The sequence below is a fragment of the Pseudoliparis swirei genome, chromosome 11 (genome assembly GCF_029220125.1).
Source record: "Pseudoliparis swirei isolate HS2019 ecotype Mariana Trench chromosome 11, NWPU_hadal_v1, whole genome shotgun sequence".
In the NCBI taxonomy this organism is placed as follows: Eukaryota; Metazoa; Chordata; class Actinopteri; order Perciformes; family Liparidae; genus Pseudoliparis; species Pseudoliparis swirei.
Genome location: NC_079398.1, coordinates 12,340,083 through 12,363,178, shown reverse-complemented (window position 1 = coordinate 12,363,178; position 23,096 = coordinate 12,340,083). Strand labels below are relative to the sequence as shown.

Below are 23,096 nucleotides of genomic sequence, written 5' to 3'. Positions count from 1 at the left end.
GCAAAGGGTGGATGCTGCGAGGTTGTGTATATGTGTGTGTGTGTGTGTGTGTGTGTGTCTCACGAATGCACGCGCATGTCTGTGTGTTGTGTGACAGCAGACCTCGCTGAGGAGGACTAGCAATCACTCCATTCAGCATCTGCTGCCACACAGCTCATATTGTCATTCCCCAGTTTAAAGGAACCTTGAGCGGCTTCAAAGATCTTTTCAAAGCCTTAATCCTAATAGGTCGCGGTTTGTTCTGTCACATCAAAAGGGGGAGAGAGGATGTAGGGGGAATAATGCATCGGGGCTGGCAGAGATTCTTAAGGGCGGAAGATTGGCAGAGGATTTGCAGTGCGGGGAGGACTGAAATCTGAAATATCGGACACAGAATGCCTGCTGTAATAGATATGAAATAGGTCTTCTCAAAAGCATGAAAGGATGACATTTCCAGAAAGTTTGTCACGAGAAGGCCCTTTTATTCCCCTTCGTCTATCTGTGTTTGTACTGCCACCTCGTCCACAGTGGAAATTCGCAAGTGTCACTCCAACAGGTTATAGAATAAGGTTTGGATATTTTAGATATTTTTTCTTCCCTTTCTTTATTGAATGGTTAGACTTTTCCAGCGAGAGAACCAATTGAGTCTGGGCTACGCAGGGAAACGGCCCCCTGCATGGCACTCAACTTGCTATTTTCATTCCAAATCCCAGCACTTGTTTCCTGACCCTCTGCTACAGCCAACTTTTTTACAAAAAAACGACATCAGAGGTGTTCGTGAGATAAGAAAAGCTTCCTTGATGAACATATACTGCCCTCGCCGTGGTGCACGGACGATAAAGTTCAAATCCAATCTTGCCAAAGCATATAGTGGGTGGGGGACATGCTAGACCATAAGTGTCACTTACGCGTTTACTCCTCACCTCTCTGACACTTTATCAGCTCTGAAGATGTCTCTCGCGCATTTTACCCGATCGACTCGGCAGACAAAGAGATCCGGCCCGTGATTCAACAGTGCACAAGTGTGCAGCTAATTAGGTGCTCATGGGAAACCGGCCATTGATTTTCTGTCAGCGCGTCTGCCCCCCAAAAAGAAACTGGGCTGTTTGTCTTTTTCTAATGATGCACCGTGTGCCGCTGATAAGGCGATAAAACAGGCCAGAGGTGTAGCATTAGCAAACTTGGACACACTATACCCGTGGGAACCCATATATAATGTTGCCCTTTAATTATATGGGGGGGGGGGGGGGGAATAGGTAGGCAGTGTCTAGTGGGAAGCCAACAAAGTTTTCCGGGGATGGAAATGGACTTGTCTGACAAAAACATACCTTTTCAGCTCTGTAAAGGCGTGAAATCCCTCTTGTGCTTGTTATTTCACACTCCCGTGGCTCCGACTTGGGCCAGCCGCGGCACGGAAAACAAACAAACGCATGTGAATTCACGCAAACTGCACACACACACAGAAGAGAGGGGATTTGGACTGACAAGTTACTAATGACCTCCCATTTTCTCGCACAGAATACGAATCCTAGAACCGCACGGAACATATTTTTGTTTTGCAAGTCATTCCAAAACGCTGCATCTCTGGCATACATTTAAGACCCAATCTATCTTCTTTCTTTGGAATTATGAAATAACCAAGGCGGTTAATTCCCAAGGCGGGGGAAACATGGCTTTGGTGAGAGCACGGGGAACTGTTATGTATAAATAATGGTTTCAGTATCACGCTGGACGCTGTGCCAGCCACCTGCTGATCCAACCACACACAGGTGGAGCCAGCCGGGGTGACACGGGGCCGTAGACACGGGCATTCAATCTGCCAGCAAACTAATCAGTGAAAGGGATGAACTCCAAGCTTATCAGAGGGGGTCATGGGTGTAGGTGGAGGAGGCAGGGATGCGTTACGCTCCCACAGCAGGGTGACACAGTACCAGAATGGGAAGATTCACAAATCTCAATGCAGGAGGTTGGAAGAGCGCAACCCTCGAGGAGGTGAGGGAAGCTTCGCTGCCTGCCACCCACACGTTAGCCGAGCATGTCAGACGTTAACACCTTCAGCTCGCCGATGATATCATGAATGCCCGGTTCACTCGCCTTGCGATGGATATCTCGCAGCCACTGTGTGATTCTGTCGGTCGAAACAGCGAATCATGACAAAGAGTCGCCGCGTACATCCCATGTTGGGAATTGATGGAGGAATCTGGACGGCCATGTCTGCTGCAACAGGAGCATTCTGAAGTGCAGCGTTGTCTCTCAAGCACTACCCAGTTAAAAAAGAAAATTAATTTCGCGAGATGGATGTCCGTCTTTGAAATGCTCCAGGTTGAACAGTTTGTCTCCAAATTCGAGAATGTTCTTTTGCCTCCGCACGGCGCCGCGGCCGCTGAATGGAGACATTATTTCAGCTCCAGCCATCCTGGATCTGCATTTTAAAGGTACAAGAGTGTATATCAGGAGGTAATTTCCCATCTTAACAGAATCCAATTAAAAGCGTGGACATTTAAATTAAACGTCCCCCCGGCTGGTCGCTACGGTGTCACGCCGTAAGTGAAATTGGAATCAGATTACGGTGAGAACCTGAAGAAGTCTTTTTCTACACAATAAGGATCACACATTGCAGATAGAGACCCCTGTCATGCATACTGCAGAAGAAGAAGAAAAATTAGCCTTTCTTTGCCAACATTAGTCATTTAATTCTCCCTCCTCATTAATTTCATAGCAGATTACCTGAGAAGATACAGAATGCTGTCAGCAAAGAGTTTTAATTAAGTATGGGTTATGCTGCCATGAGTGCCTTATGTGAAACTGCTGCCTTATAATGCTCTTGTTTTAATTACTTCAGAGTGCCCCCTCATTAACCTCTTTGGAGATGTGCTACAAACTACAGTGTGCATTACAAACACTAGATTTGGAAATTGCTCATATCCATGTGCAGAGCTCCACATTTGACGACGCGGTGAATTCAGCGCGGGAACAAAAGACGATTCCTCAATCGGTTGTTTAGAATAATCATCCTCATTTCCATCATTTCTAAATAAAAGGAGGAGGCTGTGCCATTTTGAATTTCGTGCTTTGAACTTGTTAATTGTGAGATAACCTTGGCGGTTGGGGGCACCATGACGACCCCTGGTGGGAGCTGTCATCTCACATTTTTTTGTTGGTGCCCTATTTGCCCAACCGGCTGTTAACAAATGGCATCACGGATTAAAATACAAATATTTCTATACTTTAACATAACGGTGGCACTAAAATATATTTCATGAATATAGTTTGGTAAATATTATTTGATCCATATGTATAAATATTTATTTATTAATAAACATTTTTGCATTAAGGGTCATAAAAAAATACTAATAATTCTAAAGCGGTTGGTGTGAGACGCTAGACGCCTGCGAGGCTGCGGTTGACTGACTCAAACACAGGTTAGTTTTGTTTCATCGTTGCATTGCTCCAGAGCTCATCTCTGTCACGCAGCTGTGGGTGGTATCACAGACGGAACAAAATCAGCAGCCCTTTGGACATTTCCCTTTTCATCCTTTTCTTCCTGAAGTTTCTGAATGGCTCAATATAGATTTCAAAAAGTTCTCAGAGAGTGGGCTCCTATTCAAAATATGCGGATGGATAACGGTGCCACTGTCCACCACAACACCTTAATGTGGTTTAACAGGATATATTAGCTTTTAATGGCACTTAATTGTACAAAAAGGAAATCCATAACCACATAAGGAGAAAAGTCAAGTATTTCCAAGCTCTTTATAAGAACAATTTAGAGCAGACAAGTGCTTTTCAAACCTTGAATTGGAATCAGCCCGACAGCCTGGCCATGAGAAGCCGGGGCGACATTTGTAAGGCTACAGTGCCACCATTTGGTCACGATGGAGCTCTCGATTCTCTGCAAGGCCCTGGCAATTGGCAATTCTAGGCCTGTATGAAAAAGAATAAATTATGCTGGTTTATTCTGTGGAAATCCCATTTTGAAATAAATGATCTCGTTCGAAAATAATGTCACAGTTGGCCCCGTAATTGTCTAATTCAGCACGGAAGTCATTTTCTTTTTCCGGAAAGCAGTGGCGGGGCTCTACGTTTGACTATAAAGTCGAATTGTCTCAGTCTATGTTGGTGTGTCATTTCAGAAAATGCTGGATCCGAGAAAAAAAAACATCCAGGTGCAGAAAGAGAGACGGAAGAAAACATCCAGTCCCATTGTTAACGTTGATAGCTTATCATCCCGGTCCATGCCATCTTAGATAATGAGCAATAACCTGCACTACAAGAACAGGGGAGAAGGAATGGTGATTACAATCAATTAAGACTGGTGACAAAGCACCAACAATAACCCCGTTTGTGTGAGTGTGTGTGTGTGTGTGCGTCCAAGCGTGTGTTTTTATTCATGCATCCTTCCAAACTACCCTGTTTTGTGTAATCAACATCTGTTGTGATAGGCAACCTCCTCCTTCCTCAGAATGGCCCACTTCAGATAATGAGTGTCATACCAAACTGCAGGGCAAAGGCTGATTTTACTCCTTCTCTTTTTTTACTCCTCCTCTTTGGCCTCCGCTCTCACTACCCTCTGTTCCCTCTCCGATCATTCAAGACATCCATTGTGCAGAACCTTGAAAAAGAGAGACAAGCACTCTCGCCACATTGTCAGGGCTCGATATGTGGGGGCGGTGGATGAAATAAAATACAGTCTTGTCTTCTTTCTGCAGAGTGTGCGATCGCTCACAGCCGACTACTCAACGCTGACATTCCCCTCAATGCTTTTAGTTTGCTTTCCATGTTGTTATTCTAACAAAACCGACTCCTTGTGTGAGACTCGTCTCGCGCTTTTTTTGAAGATAGTTCCTCCCTTTTCTTGCAATATAAATGATTTTACACGTTCTTTTATTCTTCTTTTTTTATCACAACAAACTCAAAGCATTGCTTTGTTTGCCTTCAATCGCCAACGGTTTAGGCGCCACCTCCTGGTCAATTTGGTCATTTAAAATGTCACTTCACTCTCACTTGAGCTTCTTGTGAGTTCAATAAATAGAAAATAAATACATTTTTATCATAGTAGACTATATCTTATAATACTACGTCTGGATTTTTTTTCATTGCATTATGTGATATGTGATAGGGGGAACAATAGCACAGTTATAGCTATATGTGTATTAATTTTTTTCACAAGTAGACTTTAAGTCTGAAAAGATTTCTCAGTCGCGAAGTTGAACTCTACAGTCTAAGCTCTGTCTTCAATGAGACTAAAATGTGTGAATAAAATAATTCTCCCAGCTTAGCCTCAAAATTAATTGCCTCCAAAATAAGAGAGATAGGTTCAGACAAGCGAGAGTGTGAGATTGCACGGAGTGTCAGTTTGTTGGGCTTGATTACCATCCATCCATCCATCCATTCTCATCCGCTTATTCCGGGGTCGGGTCGCGGGGGCAGCAGACCCAGCAGGTTGACCCAGACTTCCCTCTCGCCCGCGACACTTTCCAGCTCAATCTGGGGGATCCCGAGGCGTTCCCAGGCCAGCCGGGAGATATAATCTCTCCAGCGTGTCCTGGGTCTTCCCCGGGGTCTCCTCCCAGTAGGACGTGCCTGGAAAACCTCTAACGGGAGGCGTCCAGGAGGCATCCGAATCAGATGCCCGAACCACCTCAGCTGACTCCTTTCGATGCGAAGGAGTAGCGGCTCGACTCTCCTGATGTCCGAGCTCCTTACCCTATCTCTAAGGCTGAGCCCGGCCACCCTACGGAGGAAACTCATTTCGGCCGCTTGTATTCGCGACCTCGTTCTTTCGGTCACTACCCAAAGTTCATGACCATAGGTGAGGATTGGAACGTAGACCGACCAGTAAATTGAAAGCTTCGCCTTTCGGCTCAGCTCTCTCTTCACCAAGACAGACCGGTACAGCGCCTGTTTTACTGCTGCAGCTGCACCGATCCGCCTGTCGATCTCCGCTCCATCTTACCCTCACTCGTGAACAAGACCCCGAGATACTTGAACTCCTTCGCTTGGGGCAGGCACTCTGTCCCCACCTGGAGGGAGCAATCCACCGGTTTCCGGCAGAGCACCATGGCCTCAGATTTGGCGGTGCTGACTCTCATCCCTGCCGCTTCACACTCGGCAGCAAAACGCCCCAGTGAGTGCCGGAGGTCATGGTCTGAGGATGCTAACAGGACCACATCATCTGCAAACAGAAGAGAGGCGATCCCAAGACCCCCAAACCTGACCTGCTCCACCCCCAGGCTGCGCCTAGATATCCTGTCCATGAAAATCACAAACAGGACCGGTGATAAAGGGCAGCCCTGGCGGAGACCAACACCCACCGGGAACGTGTCTGACTTACTGCCGAGGATGCGAACACAGCTCCTACTGCAGGCGCACAGAGACCGGATAGCCCGTAGCAACGGGTCCGGAACCCCATACCCCCGCAGCACCCCCCACAACAATTCCCGAGGGACCCGGTCGAAAGCCTTCTCCAAGTCCACAAAACACATGAAGACTGGTTGGGCAAACTCCCAGGACCCCTCGAGGACCCTTGCGAGGGTGAAGAGCTGGTCCACAGTTCCACGACCGGGACGGAATCCGCACTGCTGGTCTTGAATCTGAGGTTCGACCAGCGGTCGGAGCCTCCTTTCCAGTACCCTGGCATAAACTTTCCCAGGGAGGCTGAGAAGTGTGATTCCACGATAGTTCGAGCACACTCTCCGGTCCCCCTTTTTGAAAATGGGAACCACCACCCCGGTCTGCCAGTCCAAGGGCACTGTTCCTGACCCCCATGCGACATTGAAGAGGCGTGTCAGCCAAGACAGCCCAACAATGTCCAGCGCCTTCAGCATCTCAGGGCGGATCTCATCCACCCCCGGCGCCTTGCCACCAAGGAGCTTTTTAACAACCTTAGCGGCCTCTGCCAGGGATATTGGTGCGACCCCCCCCAAGTCTACAGGCACTGCCCCCTCTAGAGGGGACATGTTGGCCGGATTTAGGAGTTCCTCAAAGTATTCTTTCCACCGTCCGACGATGTCCCCTGTCCGGGTCAGCAGCTCCCCCCCCCACGCTGAGAACAGCCTGGGGTAGACCCTGCTTTCCCTTCCTGAGCCGTCGGACGGTTTGCCAGAATCTCTTTGAGGCCGACCGAAAGTCCTTCTCCATGGCCTTCCCAAACTCCTCCCATGCCCAAGTTTTTGCTTCCGCGACCACCGCAGCTGCAGCCCTTCTGGCCTGCCGGTACCTGTCAGCTGCTTCAGGAGACCCCTGGGCCAGCCAGGCCCGGTAGGCCTCCTTCTTCAGCTTGACGGCTTCTGACCCCGGTGTCCACCACCGGGTTCTTGGGTTGCCGCCGCGACAGGCACCGATGACCTTCCGACCACAGCTCCTGTCGGCCGCTTCCACAATAGAGGCTTTGAACATGGTCCACTCGGATTGCATGTCCCCAACCTCCCTCGGGATGTGTGAGAAGTTCATCCGGAGGTGGGAGTTGAAGACCTCCCGGACAGGGTCCTCGACCAGACGTTCCCAGTTCACCCGCACTACACGTTTGGGCTTGCCAGGTCTCTCTGGCCGACTCCCTGCCATCTGATCCAACTCACCACCAGGTGGTGATCAGTTGACAGCTCTGCTCCTCTCTTCACCCGAGTGTCCAAGACATACGGCCGCAGATCAGATGATACGATTATAAAGTCGATCATCGATCTCCGCCTAAGGTGTTCTGGTACCAAGTACACTTATGAACCACCTTATGTTCGAACATGGTGTTCGTTATAGACAAGCAGTGGCTAGCACAGAAGTCCAATAACAGAACACCACTGGGTTCAGATCGGGCAAGCCGTTCCTCCCAATCACTCCCCGCCAGGTTTCTCTGTCATTGCCCACGTGAGCGTTGAAGTCTCCCAGGAGAACTATGGAGTCGGCAGGCGGTGCCAACTCCAGGACACCTCCCACCGACTCCAAGAAGGCCGGATACTCTGAACTGCGGTTTGGTGCATAAGCACAAACCACAGTCAGAGCTTTACTCCCCGCAACCCGTAGGCGCAGGGAGGCGACCTCTCGTTCTCCGGGCAACTCCAACACGGCAGCGCTCAGCCGGGGCTTGTGAGTATCCCCACTCCCGCCCGGCGCCTCTCACCCTGAGCAACTCCAGAAAAGAAGAGAGTCCAACCCTTCTCCAGGAGCTTGGTTCCAGAGCCAACGCTGTGCGTGGAGGTGAGCCCAACTAGATCTAGTTGGTACTGCTCCACCTCCCGCACCAGCTCCGGCTCCTTCCCCGCTAGCGAGGTGACGTTCCACGTCCCTAAAGCTAGTCTATGTCGCCGGCGATCGGCCCGCCCAGGTCCCCTGCCCAGCCTGCCGCCCGGTCTACATAGCACCCGACCCCGATGATTGTCCCTGCGGGTGGTGGGTCCACAGGGTGGCTTGATTACCAGACACATCCAATTTCTTCAAACTTAAAATTCATCTCAGAACGTAAACACTTGTTTTTTCATTTCCAAGATGGAATTTGTTGCCTGCACAACCATGTCGAACAAATTATTTTTGAAAAATCCATTACAGTCGCGAGCACACTGAACTCTGTTAAATGTATTATAACACTAAGTTTACAATAACTGCAGGAGAGCTCTGCTATTAAAAAATGAAGAAGAAAAAAAAGAAATCCCTTGTATTTGTATTAATTCATCAAAACCTGCAGTTTAAAGTGTCAAGTGGCAGGAGTTAGAGTGAGCAGTGAAGCTGTTAGACCTTTTTTCTCTGTGTAAGTGTCACTGTAGACGAGTGTGAATATCAAAAAATACAAGTGTCTTTGATCTGGAAGTTGGGTTCCTCGGTTCATTCATAACTGCATTGCAACAAATGGTGCATTCATTATGGATATTATTAGGGAGACATGGAGTATTTTTAATACAGGATTTGGCTATAACCCGACCAGCTGGAGTTTATACAGCATGACCAATGACATGAACAAACTAACCATTTTACAGGGAATATTGTTTCAGATAGAACACATACACCTACATTCAATGGACCTTTCTTTTCTTTTTATTCACTGCAGACGTACACATTCACCCAATTTACACTTCTCGTTGCAGGAAACTCACCAGTGCACCGAGAGCATCAATCCATGTAGATCCAGCATGTACACTACCAAAGCCCTGAGAAATAAAACACGCAAACGGAAGGTTGTTAATGTTATTAACATATAGCCTTTAAAACGCAGGTGTGTTATAACATGCATTACAATTTGGTTATAATTGACTTTTTCTTGAAGTTCTGGAAAAGCTTAAAAAGACGAGTCTAGAGTATGATTAGTAGATGAATCAATTAGTGAAATGACAGAAAACTAAGTAAGTAGCTTTACCACTAATTAAAAAACGCATTTGATAAGAATGAATTACTAAAATATCAAACTGAAGATGTTGTTTAGTTTTTAAATGTTGGGCTTACAAAACAAGCACAAGGTGTAGTTTTTTAAATATTTTATATATCAAAATATTATCGATAACATAATATGTCGATAAATTGTTGGACTCAAATATGTTGGCTCCAGTCACATGAATTTCTATATCGTTGTTGCCGGTGAACTGCGTGTCATTACCTTCAACAGCAGAGGGCGCTTCTGAGCTATTAAACCACCAGACCCCAGTCTCCTGTTCCCAGACGTCTATTGTGTGAATTAAAAGTGGAATCGGTTGTTTTGGACCGAAGATGGGTGGCAGTCTTGAACTACAGCTCACTGCCAGACAGTGCACTCAAGCGTGCCGTTCCCATTCTCTAACGGTGCGCGACTCGAACGGGGAAGGAACCAATTCAATTCAGTTCAGTTCAGTTTATTTGTATAGCCCATTTTCACAAATTAGAAATTTGTCTCAGAGTGCTTTACAATCTGTACATATAGACATCCCTGTCCCAAAACCTCACATCGGATCAGGACCCACGTAACGGCTCGGCGTTAAACGACAAATACGTCAAGTATATCGAAAGGTTAAAACACGCGTGAAAAGCAGTCATCGTTTGGAAGTGCGAGGTGTAGCGGTGATAAACAAGGAGGCGTTTTCTTCCTATAATCTTGACCACTCCTCTCTGTCAAACTGCGCTTCCGTGTTTACACACCCACCAAAAAAAGAAAAAAAGGAAAGCGGGACTCCAGCGGCCGTTGGCCGAATGTTTACCGAGCAGGCAGCAGAGTGGCGGCGCTGAGGAAAGTGACAGTCGCGCTGGAGGCTCGGTGCATGGTGGGAAACGCAGGTGATCTCAGCGTCCACGGTTGCATTTCACAGCGGTATGTTCACTCGAAGGGGACATGGAGACGTCAAGAAATCTACACAGAAAGTTCTGGACCCAAAGAAGGACGTGCTGACCCGGCTCAAACACCTGCGGTCACTGTTAGGTGAGTGAAACGTCACCGGGCTTCTGTTTTGTGTGCTGCTGCATCGCCGACGGTTAGCTAGCTCCAGCTAGCTGGCACCAGCCGACGGCTAACCACAGGCGTCAGGTTTAGCCGACTGGCTGTCACCGCGGGGACGAATGCGAGCGAGCTGACAGGCGACACACATTCGCCCGCAGAAAAAAATACCTTCGAAAGCGGAAGTGTTTGCCACTCACAACAAGTTTTCATTGATTTTTTTTAAGTTACTAATATCGGGCAAGACGCACTGAGGTGAGACATGGATGCTAGCGACAGGGAGCTAGCTCCCCCTGTGGCTAACAGCTAGCCGCTGCTCAGTGATGCTGCCTGGTCAGGGCATCGGTCGTTTGGGAAGCAGGTGCCCACCACCAGCCTTTGTTGTCATGTGGTCCTGTGTCAGCCTGGCTAGTGTTTACTACATTGACCCCCTGACAGACAGAGGTCACCGTGGAGTGAGAATGCAGCTTTACTCTGCACGTCTAGCTTGCTGAGTTGCCATTAAGTTACTCTGTTTTTGATATTTGATGTGGGACATTACACAAAATATATAGATGTGAAAAAAATTGATGTCCTTTTTGTTTATTTTTTTTATTGGACAAGAAAGTGCGGTATGTGTGACAGTCATAGCGCTGTTGTTACAACCCTGTCCTGGTCTGATATTCCAAAGAGACATTTACTTGTGCTGCAAGTCGGAGTTTTGTATTACACATAATGCAGCCTTTTTCCAATCCACTTTCACGGTTTCATTCATTGATCGCACTAAAAGAGTTGTTTAGTGGATTTCTTTGAGTGTCTAATCCACTTTGCAAAATGTATGGAGACGGCAGATGACATGCAAGTTAATAGTTTATGTGCATTCTGTTTTGCTGAAACTGAATCCACGTGACTCTAGATCAACCTCATACTGTAACTTCAGTTGCACAAGATGACCTTCATAGCAGCGTATGTTTACTTCTGTTATTCATACTATCACAGATACAACGGGGTCAGGAGGTACTTTGGCAGTAGAAACTAAGAACGTTATCGGGAGGGAAATGTGATTAATGGAGGAAAACTGCGATGGATTTGTTAAGAGTGCAACGTACTGTATGGTGCACTTTCTCTCCAGAATTGCAAAGTAGGTCTGTTATGTACAAGTATTGCTCTGTACTCAGTTTGTGTCTATGGATTGTCACGCAGTTTAATATATATATAGTCTAATGAACTCATAATATTTATACTAGAGGTTGACCAATACAGGTTTTTCACTGGCTAATGCTGATAGTTGGAGAAAAGGCTGGTTGATATTGTATATTGCAGATTTATTATTATTGTTGTTGTTGTTGTTTTGCATCTGATAATGACAATATAATTATAAAAATTGAGACACAACAACATTAGACTCCAATTAAAATGTATTTAAAACTGCATTTTCTGCACTTTGTCTACATTGCACTTATATTAAAGAAACAAATATTATCTCAATAAATATCCGCAGGTATAAAACTTTTATATATATTAGGGATGCTCCGATCTGATCGGCGCCGATCCATATCGGTTTTGATCGGCGTTCTCAAAAGGGCCGATCAAACTTGACCGATCAGATGACATAAAATCTGCGAGATCTATCAGAGACGTTTCAATAAAACGTTAGAGATGGGCATTTCAGGCCGCCAATGGTAAGAAATGATTCTTTAAAAAAAAAACGGAGAAAATGCGCCCGGCGAGGGCCGGCAGAGTGCAGAGGTCCCACGAGGGGATCCCCACGCACCGAGCGGCGTCCCTGTCCCGCCGAGTTGAATCCCCCGAGCAGACAGCGGGGGCCCCGCCCCCTTACCTCTCACCGGTTTCACGCCCTGTTGAACTCTCTCTTCAAAGTTCTTTTCAACTTTCCCTGAAGGTACTTGTCGACTCTCGGTCTCGTGCCGGTATTTAGCCTTAGATGGAGTTTACCACCCACTTTGGGCTGCATTCCCAAGCAACCCGACTCCGAGAAGACCGGACCCCGGCGCGACGGGGCCGCCACTGCCTCCCACCGACCATGGGATGAGCCTCGATCAGAAGGACTCGAGCCCCCGAGCGACACCGGGCGAGCGGTCTTCCATACGCCACATGTCCCCAATCGAGAGGAGGTTCACGACCAGAGGGGCGAGACCGAAGAGGGCCTACGCACCGGGCATCCCGACGGTCGGCACTTAGGGGTTCTACACGGGAATGTTGCACGTTCCCTGCAATAAAACGGATGGTTGTCAATTCATGATACTCTCTCGTCTCGTAATTTAAATACCTAAAATACAAAACCAATGTTGTTAAGAATAATTCATTTCATAAATAATGCTACACAATAAATAGAATGCTTCAATCGACACCGTGATCGGAGCATCTCTAATATATATATATATATATATATATATATATATATGTGTGTATATATATAATATATATTGTGATGATAATTACCAAAATATAAAAAATACAATAAATAAAGACATTAGGACTGTGAACCACAGTTGTTGGAAATAAGTCTGGATCAAGGTATCTTTCAGATGTTTAGGGTTTGAACTATTTGTTAACTGATGCATGGTCGGGTCAGACCCTCGTGGCGGGTCATCGTGGCCTGTTGGTCGTTTTTATAGATTTTTCTGCCCCGTGGCAAAGCTATGGCCGCCGTCATCAGTGTCACCATTTTTAGTTTTACGATGGCCGACACATCTCGGCCATCGTAGCACATTTTCAATGTCGAGACTCGTACAACCAAAGTGGAAGTCCATCGCGAGCTCTGCATGCTCTCTGTTTTTATTTTCCCCATGTGCAGTTAAAGATAAGAGCGGTCTGTTTGTCCAGCAGCTGATAGAAGGGTTGAGGTCCCCCTCACCTCCCTGATCTCACCGTGCTTTCAGCCGAGTAAGGACTTCCTCCTCCGACTGCTGCTTCTTCCTGTGTGGACAGGAAGCAGTGATGAGAGACAGGGTGCTGTGGAGGACGGCATCGGGACTTGAGGGAATATAGCTGGCCTCATTTAATTGCTGACAGTTTTTTATCATAACATTCGCCTGAGATAAAAACAAAGTGAGTCTATCGGACTTCATTCCCTCATATGATGTTTGTTTAATGTCCAGCTTTACTGTATTTCAGTGAACTTAAACAAGCCTATCTATCACCTGTGATGGCCGATCATTTAAATGTCAAGTGTCTAACCAATATTTGTACACAGGTTGAGTTAATGGCAACTTGACGTTGTCGTAGACGCCCTGTAAAGTCATTGTAAGCGGTCTGTGAAACCAGCTTGTTGAAACTTGTCGTAGTATCAGTGGTATTGGCATTGGAAGTACAATCTGTGGTCTGGGCTATTTTCAGAGTGGCCCTGTGTTGGTTTTCCTCCGCTTAGCAATATGCTTAAATTCGGTGATCGGCACCAAAAAACCTGATCGGAGCATCTCTAATATATATTAGTGCTGTGAAAAATAACGCGTTAACTCAGTTAATTCAATTACAGGTTTAACTAGTTTTTTTTTTTTATGCATTTAACGCATGCGCAGAATGAGCTTCCAATCCGTCTGTTGTTGGTCGTCGGGACGAAAAAAAAGTCACTTGCAAAATGAGCTTCCAATCCACCACTTCAATCTGAACTCTGTCCGCTCTCATGCAGACGGTCTGTTCATCGGTAATGATCCTTCCGCAGGTTCACCTACGGAAACCTTGTTACGACTTTTACTTCCTGTAGATCAGGGGTCTCAACACGTCGATCGCGACCTGCCAGTCGATCGCGACCACCAGTGCCAATCGACAGTAGTGTTGGTAGATCGCATGACATTAAAAGATTGGCCCGCCCCTGACATGTTCTCTAGAGCACGTCTTTGTTCTTTATTAAACTAAACGTCTGTTGTTGATCGTATCTCCACAGCAGCATGTCATTTCTGTCTCTTCGCGTTGCGTTAACACTTATCGATCTCCGTCTCGCGCGCCACAGAGCTCCGTGCGCGCATCGACTGAGCAAAAAAAAAGTCACTTGTCAATCTGTCCACCTTTAGATTGTATCATGGTGGAGTTAATGGTTGACAAACAAGAGGAAAATGCTCTGTTTAACCCTCCTGTTACCTTTAAAATTACGAACATATTTTACCCTCGGGGTCAATTTGACCCCAGCAATTAAAACCTCCAGAAAATTATTAGAATTAATATTGCTTCCCAAGTTTAAGTGTGAGGTACTTCATGTTTGTTTGTTGACTACCTAAATAGCCCTTTAAAATAAATAAGAAAGTTGATATTTCTGATATGTTTGACACAGTGAAAAACAGCCTGGGGTCAAATTGACCCCAAAGAACACCGACATTAAACATTGAATGGGGTCAAATTGACCCGAAAGGTAACAGGAGGGTTAAACATTCTGTTTAGGATGAAGATGTATTAATGTTCCATATGGAAGAAAACTGCTAAATAACTGCTGAGTTGCAGCACCATTGTATAGAAGAATGTATAAATGTATATATCCGTCTTTTGTCATAAATCTCTATGTTCTCACAAAATATACCGAGAATATCGGTAATATGTGATTAAACATGATTAATCCACAAAAACCTGTGATTAATCCGATTAAAAATTTTAATCGTTTCACAGCCCTAATATATATATATATATATATAATATGGTGATAATTACCAAAAAATACAATAAATAAAGACATTAGGACTGTGAACCACAGTTGTTGGAAATAAGTCTGGATCAAGGTATCTTTCAGATGTTTAGGGTTTGAACTATTTGTTAACTGATGCATGATCGGGTCAGACCCTCGTGGCGGGTCATCGTGGCCTGTTGGTCGTTTTTATAGATTTTTCTGCACAGTGGCAAAGCTATGGCCGCCGTCATCAGTGTCACCATTTTTAGTTTGCGCGAACAAAACGATGTGCTACGATGGCCGACACATCTCGGCCATCGTAGCACATTTTCAATGTCAAGACTCGTACAACCAAAGTGGAAGTCCATCGCGAGCTCTGCATGCTCTCTGTTTTTATTTCCCCCATGTGCAGTTAAAGATAAGAGCGGTCTGTTTGTCCAGCAGCTGATAGAAGGGCCTACAAGTTGAGGTCCCCCTCACCTCCCTGATCTCACCGTGCTTTCAGCCGAGTAAGGACTTCCTCCTCCGACTGCTGCTTCTTCCTGTGTGGACAGGAAGCAGTGATGAGAGACAGGGTGCTGTGGAGGACGGCATCGGGACTTGAGGGAATATAGCTGGCCTCATTTAATTGCTGACAGTTTTTTATCATAACATTCGCCTGAGATAAAAACAAAGTGAGTCTATCGGACTTCATTCCCTCATATGATGTTTGTTTAATGTCCAGCTTTACTGTATTTCAGTGAACTTAAACAAGCCTATCTATCACCTGTGATGGCCGATCATTTAAATGTCAAGTGTCTAACCAATATTTGTACACAGGTTGAGTTAATGGCAACTTGACGTTGTCGTAGACGCCCTGTAAAGTCATTGTAAGCGGTCTGTGAAACCAGCTTGTTGAAACTTGTCGTAGTATCAGTGGTATTGGCATTGGAAGTACAATCTGTGGTCTGGGCTATTTTCAGAGTGGCCCTGTGTTGGTTTTCTGCTCACTGACTGAGCAGATCTGTGGGGTAGAGTGTGAAAGCCGCTGCATGTTAATTTGCTGGTCATGCCTGGCTGGATTTCGCTGAGGTTGTTAATTACAGGAGCCCAGCAAACCACCTGATGGAGGCACACCAGCTCATTCCTGCTCATGGTCTTTCTCAGGCACGACCCCTATTCCTCTAAAAATAGGCAATTAATGCAGAACAACGTTCACTACTTGGATTGTTCACACTAAAGGAGTGTTTATCTGGGGGAATATCCATTTATTCCTGGAGGAGATTCTTCACTTGCTCCCTCAATGGAGAGGTCAAAGACCAGTCGGTGCTGCTGGAGCTACACAATGATACTTTTTGATAGATAACCATCAGTAATGTAAATATATTGACAAAGTGGGTGAATGCCAACATTATAGAAAAGTTGGAACAGTCTGAAAAAACTCAGCAATATATATACATCCTTGCCCTATTTGAGCATGGACCCTATGGTTGAAGGACAAATAACTAAATGACCAAATCGACTGAATAGCGCTACATCTCAAAGAGCTTCTTCTTCTTTTCTTTGGTTCTCTTCAACTGCTGTAAACAAGTTCAGCTTAGACCTCTCGATGAACTGCATGGGAACAACAGTGCCTGTGTGCAGGTGTTGTTAGTGACAACAGTCAGATGTGGTTGTTTGTGAGTCGAGGTGTGTGTGCGTTTGTGGCCAACGCTCATGATTACATTTTTTTTAAAGGAAGATCTGCACTCGTCTTTAGAAGAAATGAAATATCTTACTTTTGTCCAATTGCGTGCTCCAAGTGTTGCTGAGGCCAGGGTCAACTGAAAGCGCTGCTGTTATAAGAGGGAATTGCAAGGTGAAGCACCAGAGGAAACAATGTGCACAGCACTGGGAGGGCTTTCAACAAGGTCCTCTGTGCGGCTGAAGTAACGGCTGAGATCACTCGACTTCTGATTCGACCCTTTTGTGAAGCACTCGGGTTCGACGTGTGAATAACATCAGCCTCTTATCATCTTTCAATCTTTTATTCCACACTATGTCGGCATGGTGTCGACTCTTGAGGGTTTTAGTGTTAAAACTACCAGAGTAAGATATCACAAATGGGTTTTAGTGACTTTTTTCCCCGTGTCCTGAGGCCTTCTCCTCTTACTTGCTTACAGGCTATCACACACTGAAGAAGAAACTGCTGACGACAATGATAAGCACAAATAGACTCTGATATTTCAAATTCAAAATTATTTAAATGAAGCCATTGGCCAAATTATCAGACAACCCTAATTATAAGATAAACATACAGCGTTTGAAGCAGGATGACACTTTTTTTTTTTTACATTCATTCATCAAATAGGCATTTAGCTCAGGGGGATAAGCGGTCGTCCCGTAACCACAAGGTACCCGGTTCGACAGAATCATCATCAACTATTTTAATAATGTTGTCATGTAAAGTTGCATGGTTTTAGCTTGAATTGTAGTTTGCAAGATCGAACCTTTGAAATAAGTAAATTCAAATGATGTTATTGGGCTGAATGTTGCATTATAATGTCTCTGACCAAATTCACCATGTAAACTGGTAATATCTGACTGCCGATACCAGTCAAGCTGTACATAAGATGGAGAATCGGGGTTTGCCCACATTTCAAAATCAAAGACAAGCTACCTAGTTGTATTATTTAAATATTATTTCACCGCCTAAAATTGGTGGAAAATAATACCAAACCCAACACATTACCTTTGAACCAGTGCTGCTAAAAAGAAAGCCTGGGTTCTGTCCTCTGTCCTAACGAGTCTTACAGAAGACATCGGAAAGTAAAATACGAGGACCGTGTCATAATTTTCATGAAAAACTGTTTATTTTTCCAGCATTCACAACTACAGCTCATGGCACGCCGTACAAATGTGTTTCTCCATGAAATGACCTCCAATGCAATTATTTGTGCGATGGGTTTAGAAAATGTCGTCTAAAACTTTGCCCCAGGAACAGCTGGTTTTACATAGGGCAAGCTGAAGAGTGACCATTTGTCCGGTCAAAAGTTATCTGGTGAATATATAACTGGACGCTGTCCGCTCTTAATCGTCTGTGAGCTTTGGCCTGCTCCAAACTATTGTTGTTATATCAGAAGTTAAAATACAAAGTTAGTTGGCCTCTTAATAAAGTTCTGTGCTGCAATCCCAGATGTATGAGAATAGCTAACGATGATAAAACAGAGCTGTTAACTGCTGCCCATTACATTACTCATAGTGTCTGCTGGGATGCTCATGGTGAGGTGGATGCTGCTATGTGTTCATAACACAATCATGTTTGGTAAATCAGTAACAGGTCTTGTTGGTTAACACATTCTCCTGGGATGTCACGGGTTTGAATTATGGTTTGCTTTATATAGATATGTTTTAAAGCCCTCGAGGGCCAGCTGAGTCGTTTCTTATCCGTCTCCATCAAAGAGCAGACTATGTAATGTCCTGGAGCCTGACGTCAATACTTTAATCTATTTCAAGATATTGTTATGTCCTTCCTCGTTTGTACTTAACAAAATCAAGAACTATTTTAAACTTTTAACATTAATTGCGTAAACTCTTTTTACAGAGTATTTTATTTTTTATTGGGGACTTCTAAACACATTTTGTTAACCACTAGGATTTCAGAATTGCACAGAAACCTTTTGATAGTTGAGTGTTTCTGTTTTCAGTCTGTGCCATTCCTGTTTGTTATTATGTGTTGCAGGGCTTGCTCTAAACAAGCGTTTCAGAAGTGATATAAATCACATGGTGTTGAATGAAAGGCTTTTTTCCCTTTTCTTTTCTCTACTGGCCCGCTTCGGAGCTAGAGATAGGAAGACGTCAGTGCTCTGTGTTCTAGAAGATGGACGCACGATTTGACACTGCACACTGAAAAACCAGTTTGCCTAGTTCCACTGTGAACCTGTCACGCTTTTATAATAACCGAGCCCAAGACTCGAGACCTGCAGGTTACGAGGAAACCATTTGCTATTGAGATTTGATCTGAAAGTCCAAGCTCCCGCTAATCTGCTATGGCTTTTCAGGTTTAAAGCCAAAGGGAAATAAACACTTAGCTTTGGCTTACAGAAGAAGCAGATTGCTACACAGACTTGTTAGAGAGATATTTATGCTCGGCAAAAGATATGAGAAAATATCTACATATTGTTTTTCAGGCAGCTCCTCTGTCTTCCCTTATTGAGTTCCCTTCTGTGGGCCCTGTGGTGGTTACATGCATCATGTCAAAGAAACATGAGGGATCAGCTTAAGTCAAATGGCAATCCTTAGCTATTGCTATTAAGTTAGTTGGAGCAGAGGTTTTGTCTTCTGTAACCGATAAATCAAACTCTTCAGGCCTCCCGTACTTACCCTCTGTTTGCGTTTTCATTTTAGCATCGTGAACGGACCTCAAGCACAAGATTCATCTATAGCACACATTTGTTTCACCCTATTAGGCTCTATAACAGATCACCTCTTGCCAGATCCTAGTGCAATAACTGTAATAATAACATAATAATTATTACCACTGTACACATTCATATTTACACTATGTTGATCTGCACTTCACACATTTCATTTACACTACACACATACACACACTTTGCATTTTGCCCACTCTGTCTATATTTAATTTAATTTTATACTGCAGTCAATAGTATTATATTGTGTATGCATATATGTTGTGTGTATATATATATATACATATATATTTTATTTAGTATTTTACTTTGGATACTTTGCACAGTCATTGTATTATATTTGTGTATGTGTATATATACAGGACTGTCTCAGAAAATTAGAATATTGTGATGAAGTTCTTTATTTTCTGCAATGCAATTAAAAAAACATTCTGATTCATTACAAATCAACTGAAATATTGCAAGCCTTTTATTCTTTTAATATTGCTGATTATGGCTTACAGCTTAAGAAAATTCAAATATCCTATTTCTAAATATTAGAATATCATGAAAAAGTATACTAGTAGGGTATTAAACAAATCACTTGAATTGTCTAATTAACTCGAAACACCTGCAAGGGTTTCCTGAGCCTTGACAAACACTCAGCTGTTATAAATCTTTTTTTTTACTTGGTCTGAGGAAATATTAAAATTTTATGAGATAGGATTTTAGAGTTTTCTTAAGCTGTAAGCCATAATCAGCAATATTATAAGAATAAAAGGCTTGCAATATTTCAGTTGATTTGTAATGAATCCAGAATGCATGACATTTTTGTTTTTTTAATTGCATTACAGAAAATAAAGAACTTCATCACAATATTCTAATTTTCTGAGACAGTCCTGTATACATAGATGTTTCATTTTATATACATATATATATATACTTCATTTTATATTTTACTTGTATACATCTATATCTTTTATCCCTGTTTTTTATATTTTATTCTTGTGTATTTAGTTTATTGGTGCTGCTACTGTGACCACAAATTTCCCCTTGGGGATTAATTAAGTATATATCTATCTATCTATAATTAAATGTATGAATAGAGTTTCTTGCATATAGGAATGGGGTCATTCTCTACCATTTGCTGGAAGGAAAGGTGAAGTACGGAACAAGGAAGAGATCATCATACTGCTGTGTACAGTGAAACACAAACAGTTTGAATTTTAGACTTGTTTTGCTGTCCAGAAGGTCTGATTTTCCAGGGAGACAAATGAAACCCCTGTAGTGGTAACAATGAGGAGATTAGTGCCACCTGATGATGAAGAATGAAAGTTGCCAGTTTAGCAGCTCCTCAGTGTTACGCTGCCGAAATAAGCCCCTCTCTAATGTGTGAACCCGGACTGGGATGAGGTCAGGCCTTGCCAGTTCTACCACGACTCTTTCACACTGCTCTGTGTCGTCCCACTCTCCCCAATCTGTTACACAGCTTGACGGGCCGCAAGTTGAGTGGCATTCATCGGGCGCTTGGCACAGTGGCGCCATAATGAAATGATCTTATGCACCATAAGTGCTGTAATTGCAGGAATGGCCCTTTTTTGTAATTATTGCAATTCTGCAGTTAGTGCTTAACCCTGAATCATAACCAATATATTGGCACTCTGCTGTAGCATGTCATCTTTAGAGCCATTACAAGCCAGTTGACTACGGTGTGTAATTACAGACTGACATCATACGTTAGGCGATATTAAATGGGGCCCATGCTGTGCCTCTGTCAAGAGAGCTTCCTTCTAGTTCGTTCCATTGTTTTAGCCCAGCAGTGTGTTAAGCGCTCTCTGTGGAGACTTACTCAGAGAGGACGATGCACTGCATGGCTGAGATAGTTTATTGACGGCACCTTGAATGCGGCGAGCCCGCAACATGTGTACATGGTTGTTAGTCTCCTATTGTGTGATGCCGCAAACTTAAAGGTTACTAAGTCAACCCAATTCCTAAAAGGTTAGTCTTGTCAAACCTGTTAGAGAAAGCTAAGTGAATTGGCTCCAATCCCCCCCCCCCCCCCACCTGATAAAGAACATTGATTTGGCCCAGTGAGTGTTGAATTATGATCGAGTAATTATCAGTTATCAGAACCATCTGTGTGTTATCAAGGCCTTAGATGAGGCTCATGCAACCTGCTACACACGGTTACTGTACCTTTAAATCGCATCATGTGACAGACTTGCCCTCCTCAGCTGGTTGCAACAGATTTATGATTATACTCTGTTTACTTTGGTCAAATATCAACTTTTTCACTCATTGGTCACAAAGTAGCTGATCTGCTTCTTATTTCTTTTCTTTGTCTTCACTGTGGCCGAAGAAAACGCGATAACCGAATGCTCATATAATACAATATGGCGTAATGTCACTAATTTACATTTAAGTATTGTATGTTCACTTTTTTTTGTTGAGGGTGGAAGGAATGTAAGATTTACGGTGAAAGAAAACGTTGGAAAATATATTTTGTGTTTAATAATGCAAAGCTGCTAAATTTGGCTTTTGTAGATGTATTTCATTATAAAAGGGTGAGATTTAAATGTAGAAAATGGAAATGATAGGTATAATTTTGGAACTGGTTAAAGAACTATGTCTGTCAGTTTGCCCTCTGGGCTCTCCCTTGTGCATAACCCAAGATGTTTGCCATGAAAGGAAATCCCAAAAGAACATGTCTCTCTATTCCTCGAAACTATCAATCTCACGCAGTCTCTATTTGAATTATTTTTTTCTTTGTTTTGTAGAAAACCATTTAAGAAGGGACACCCCATCTCTGGTGCACCCCTTAGCTTCCACTTTAGCCACCGCCCCCGCATCTCTTTTATGTGCTCCAGGCATCCCTCTTAAAGAGTCCTCTGTGTTACGCTACCAAAGAAACATATCTGTCCCCCCCCCCCCCCCCCCCCCCATCTCCTTTCTGGCAAGCATAAAGTGCACCTGCAGTGTTAGCTAGCCCACAGCTAATGCAAATGAGTGTGTGTCTGATCAAAGGCCTAATCGGATTGCTTTTTCTTTGCGAGTATGACGTGGCATATTAATGATCTTGCGTCAGGTGGTTTGAATGGTATGCATTGTGGGTCGTCCAGAGGGTTAAATACGGCCCCGTGACATTAAATGGGAGCACTTCATGTGTTGTGTGCTGATTAAGTTTGAACAGGGAGCTGTGGGCAGAGCGGCCCGTTTGGTTTTGATTGTGTAAATACACCCACGGCTTCAGCCGACCAGATGACCTTCACCCGTCTGGCTAACAAGCCCGATGTGCGCACGCCGCTGTGTGCGCTCTCCTGGTGCTCGCTGGGCAAACCCAGTTTAGCGTCGCTTCATTAGAATAGCGAGCCACTGAGAGAGAAACTAATTATTCAGCTGGAGCTTTAACATGATGCTGCTCGGCCCACCAGGTGGACGTGTCCGATGGTTGCCTCACGCAAAGTTGTCGTACACCAAAGACGAGCCATAAGTGTATGTTCTACTGTGTGGCGCTCTGCGGTCCAGTCCACGCTTCCACCCGTGGGCCCAGAAGTCACAGTGAGACCCTTCGTGACGTGACAGTTTCTTCCCCCTCGCCGTCTCACTACTGAACAGCTAACCCACTGTAGCATATATATTTATATATTTATCCCTGCACTTCTCGCACTCTCCACTTCTTCTTGCACTACTGTTTCACAGCTACTGTATATAGCCATTCCGCCTTGTATATACTTTCTTAAGTCACTTTCTTAAACTTCTTAGACCG

The 23,096-nt window shown here is 44.3% G+C and overlaps 1 protein-coding gene across 10 annotated transcripts in view; it reads left to right on the top strand.

The window, feature by feature from the left end:
- The first annotated feature begins 10,082 nt into the window (after window positions 1-10,082).
- Window positions 10,083-23,096, top strand: part of ralgapa2 (Ral GTPase activating protein catalytic subunit alpha 2) — a 96,193-nt gene continuing 83,179 nt past the window's right edge. For 6 of the 10 annotated variants that reach the window (XR_008833283.1, XR_008833282.1, XR_008833280.1 and 3 more), the window contains exon 1: window positions 10,083-10,348. Coding sequence is in view for 4 of the 10 variants with exons in the window: in XM_056427340.1 (XP_056283315.1) it covers window positions 10,243-10,348 (106 nt within the window). In the remaining 6 variants the exon portion in view is untranslated. The remainder of the gene's footprint in view (window positions 10,349-23,096) is intronic. The other 4 variants (XM_056427341.1, XM_056427338.1, XM_056427340.1 and 1 more) reach the window with 3 other exon arrangements.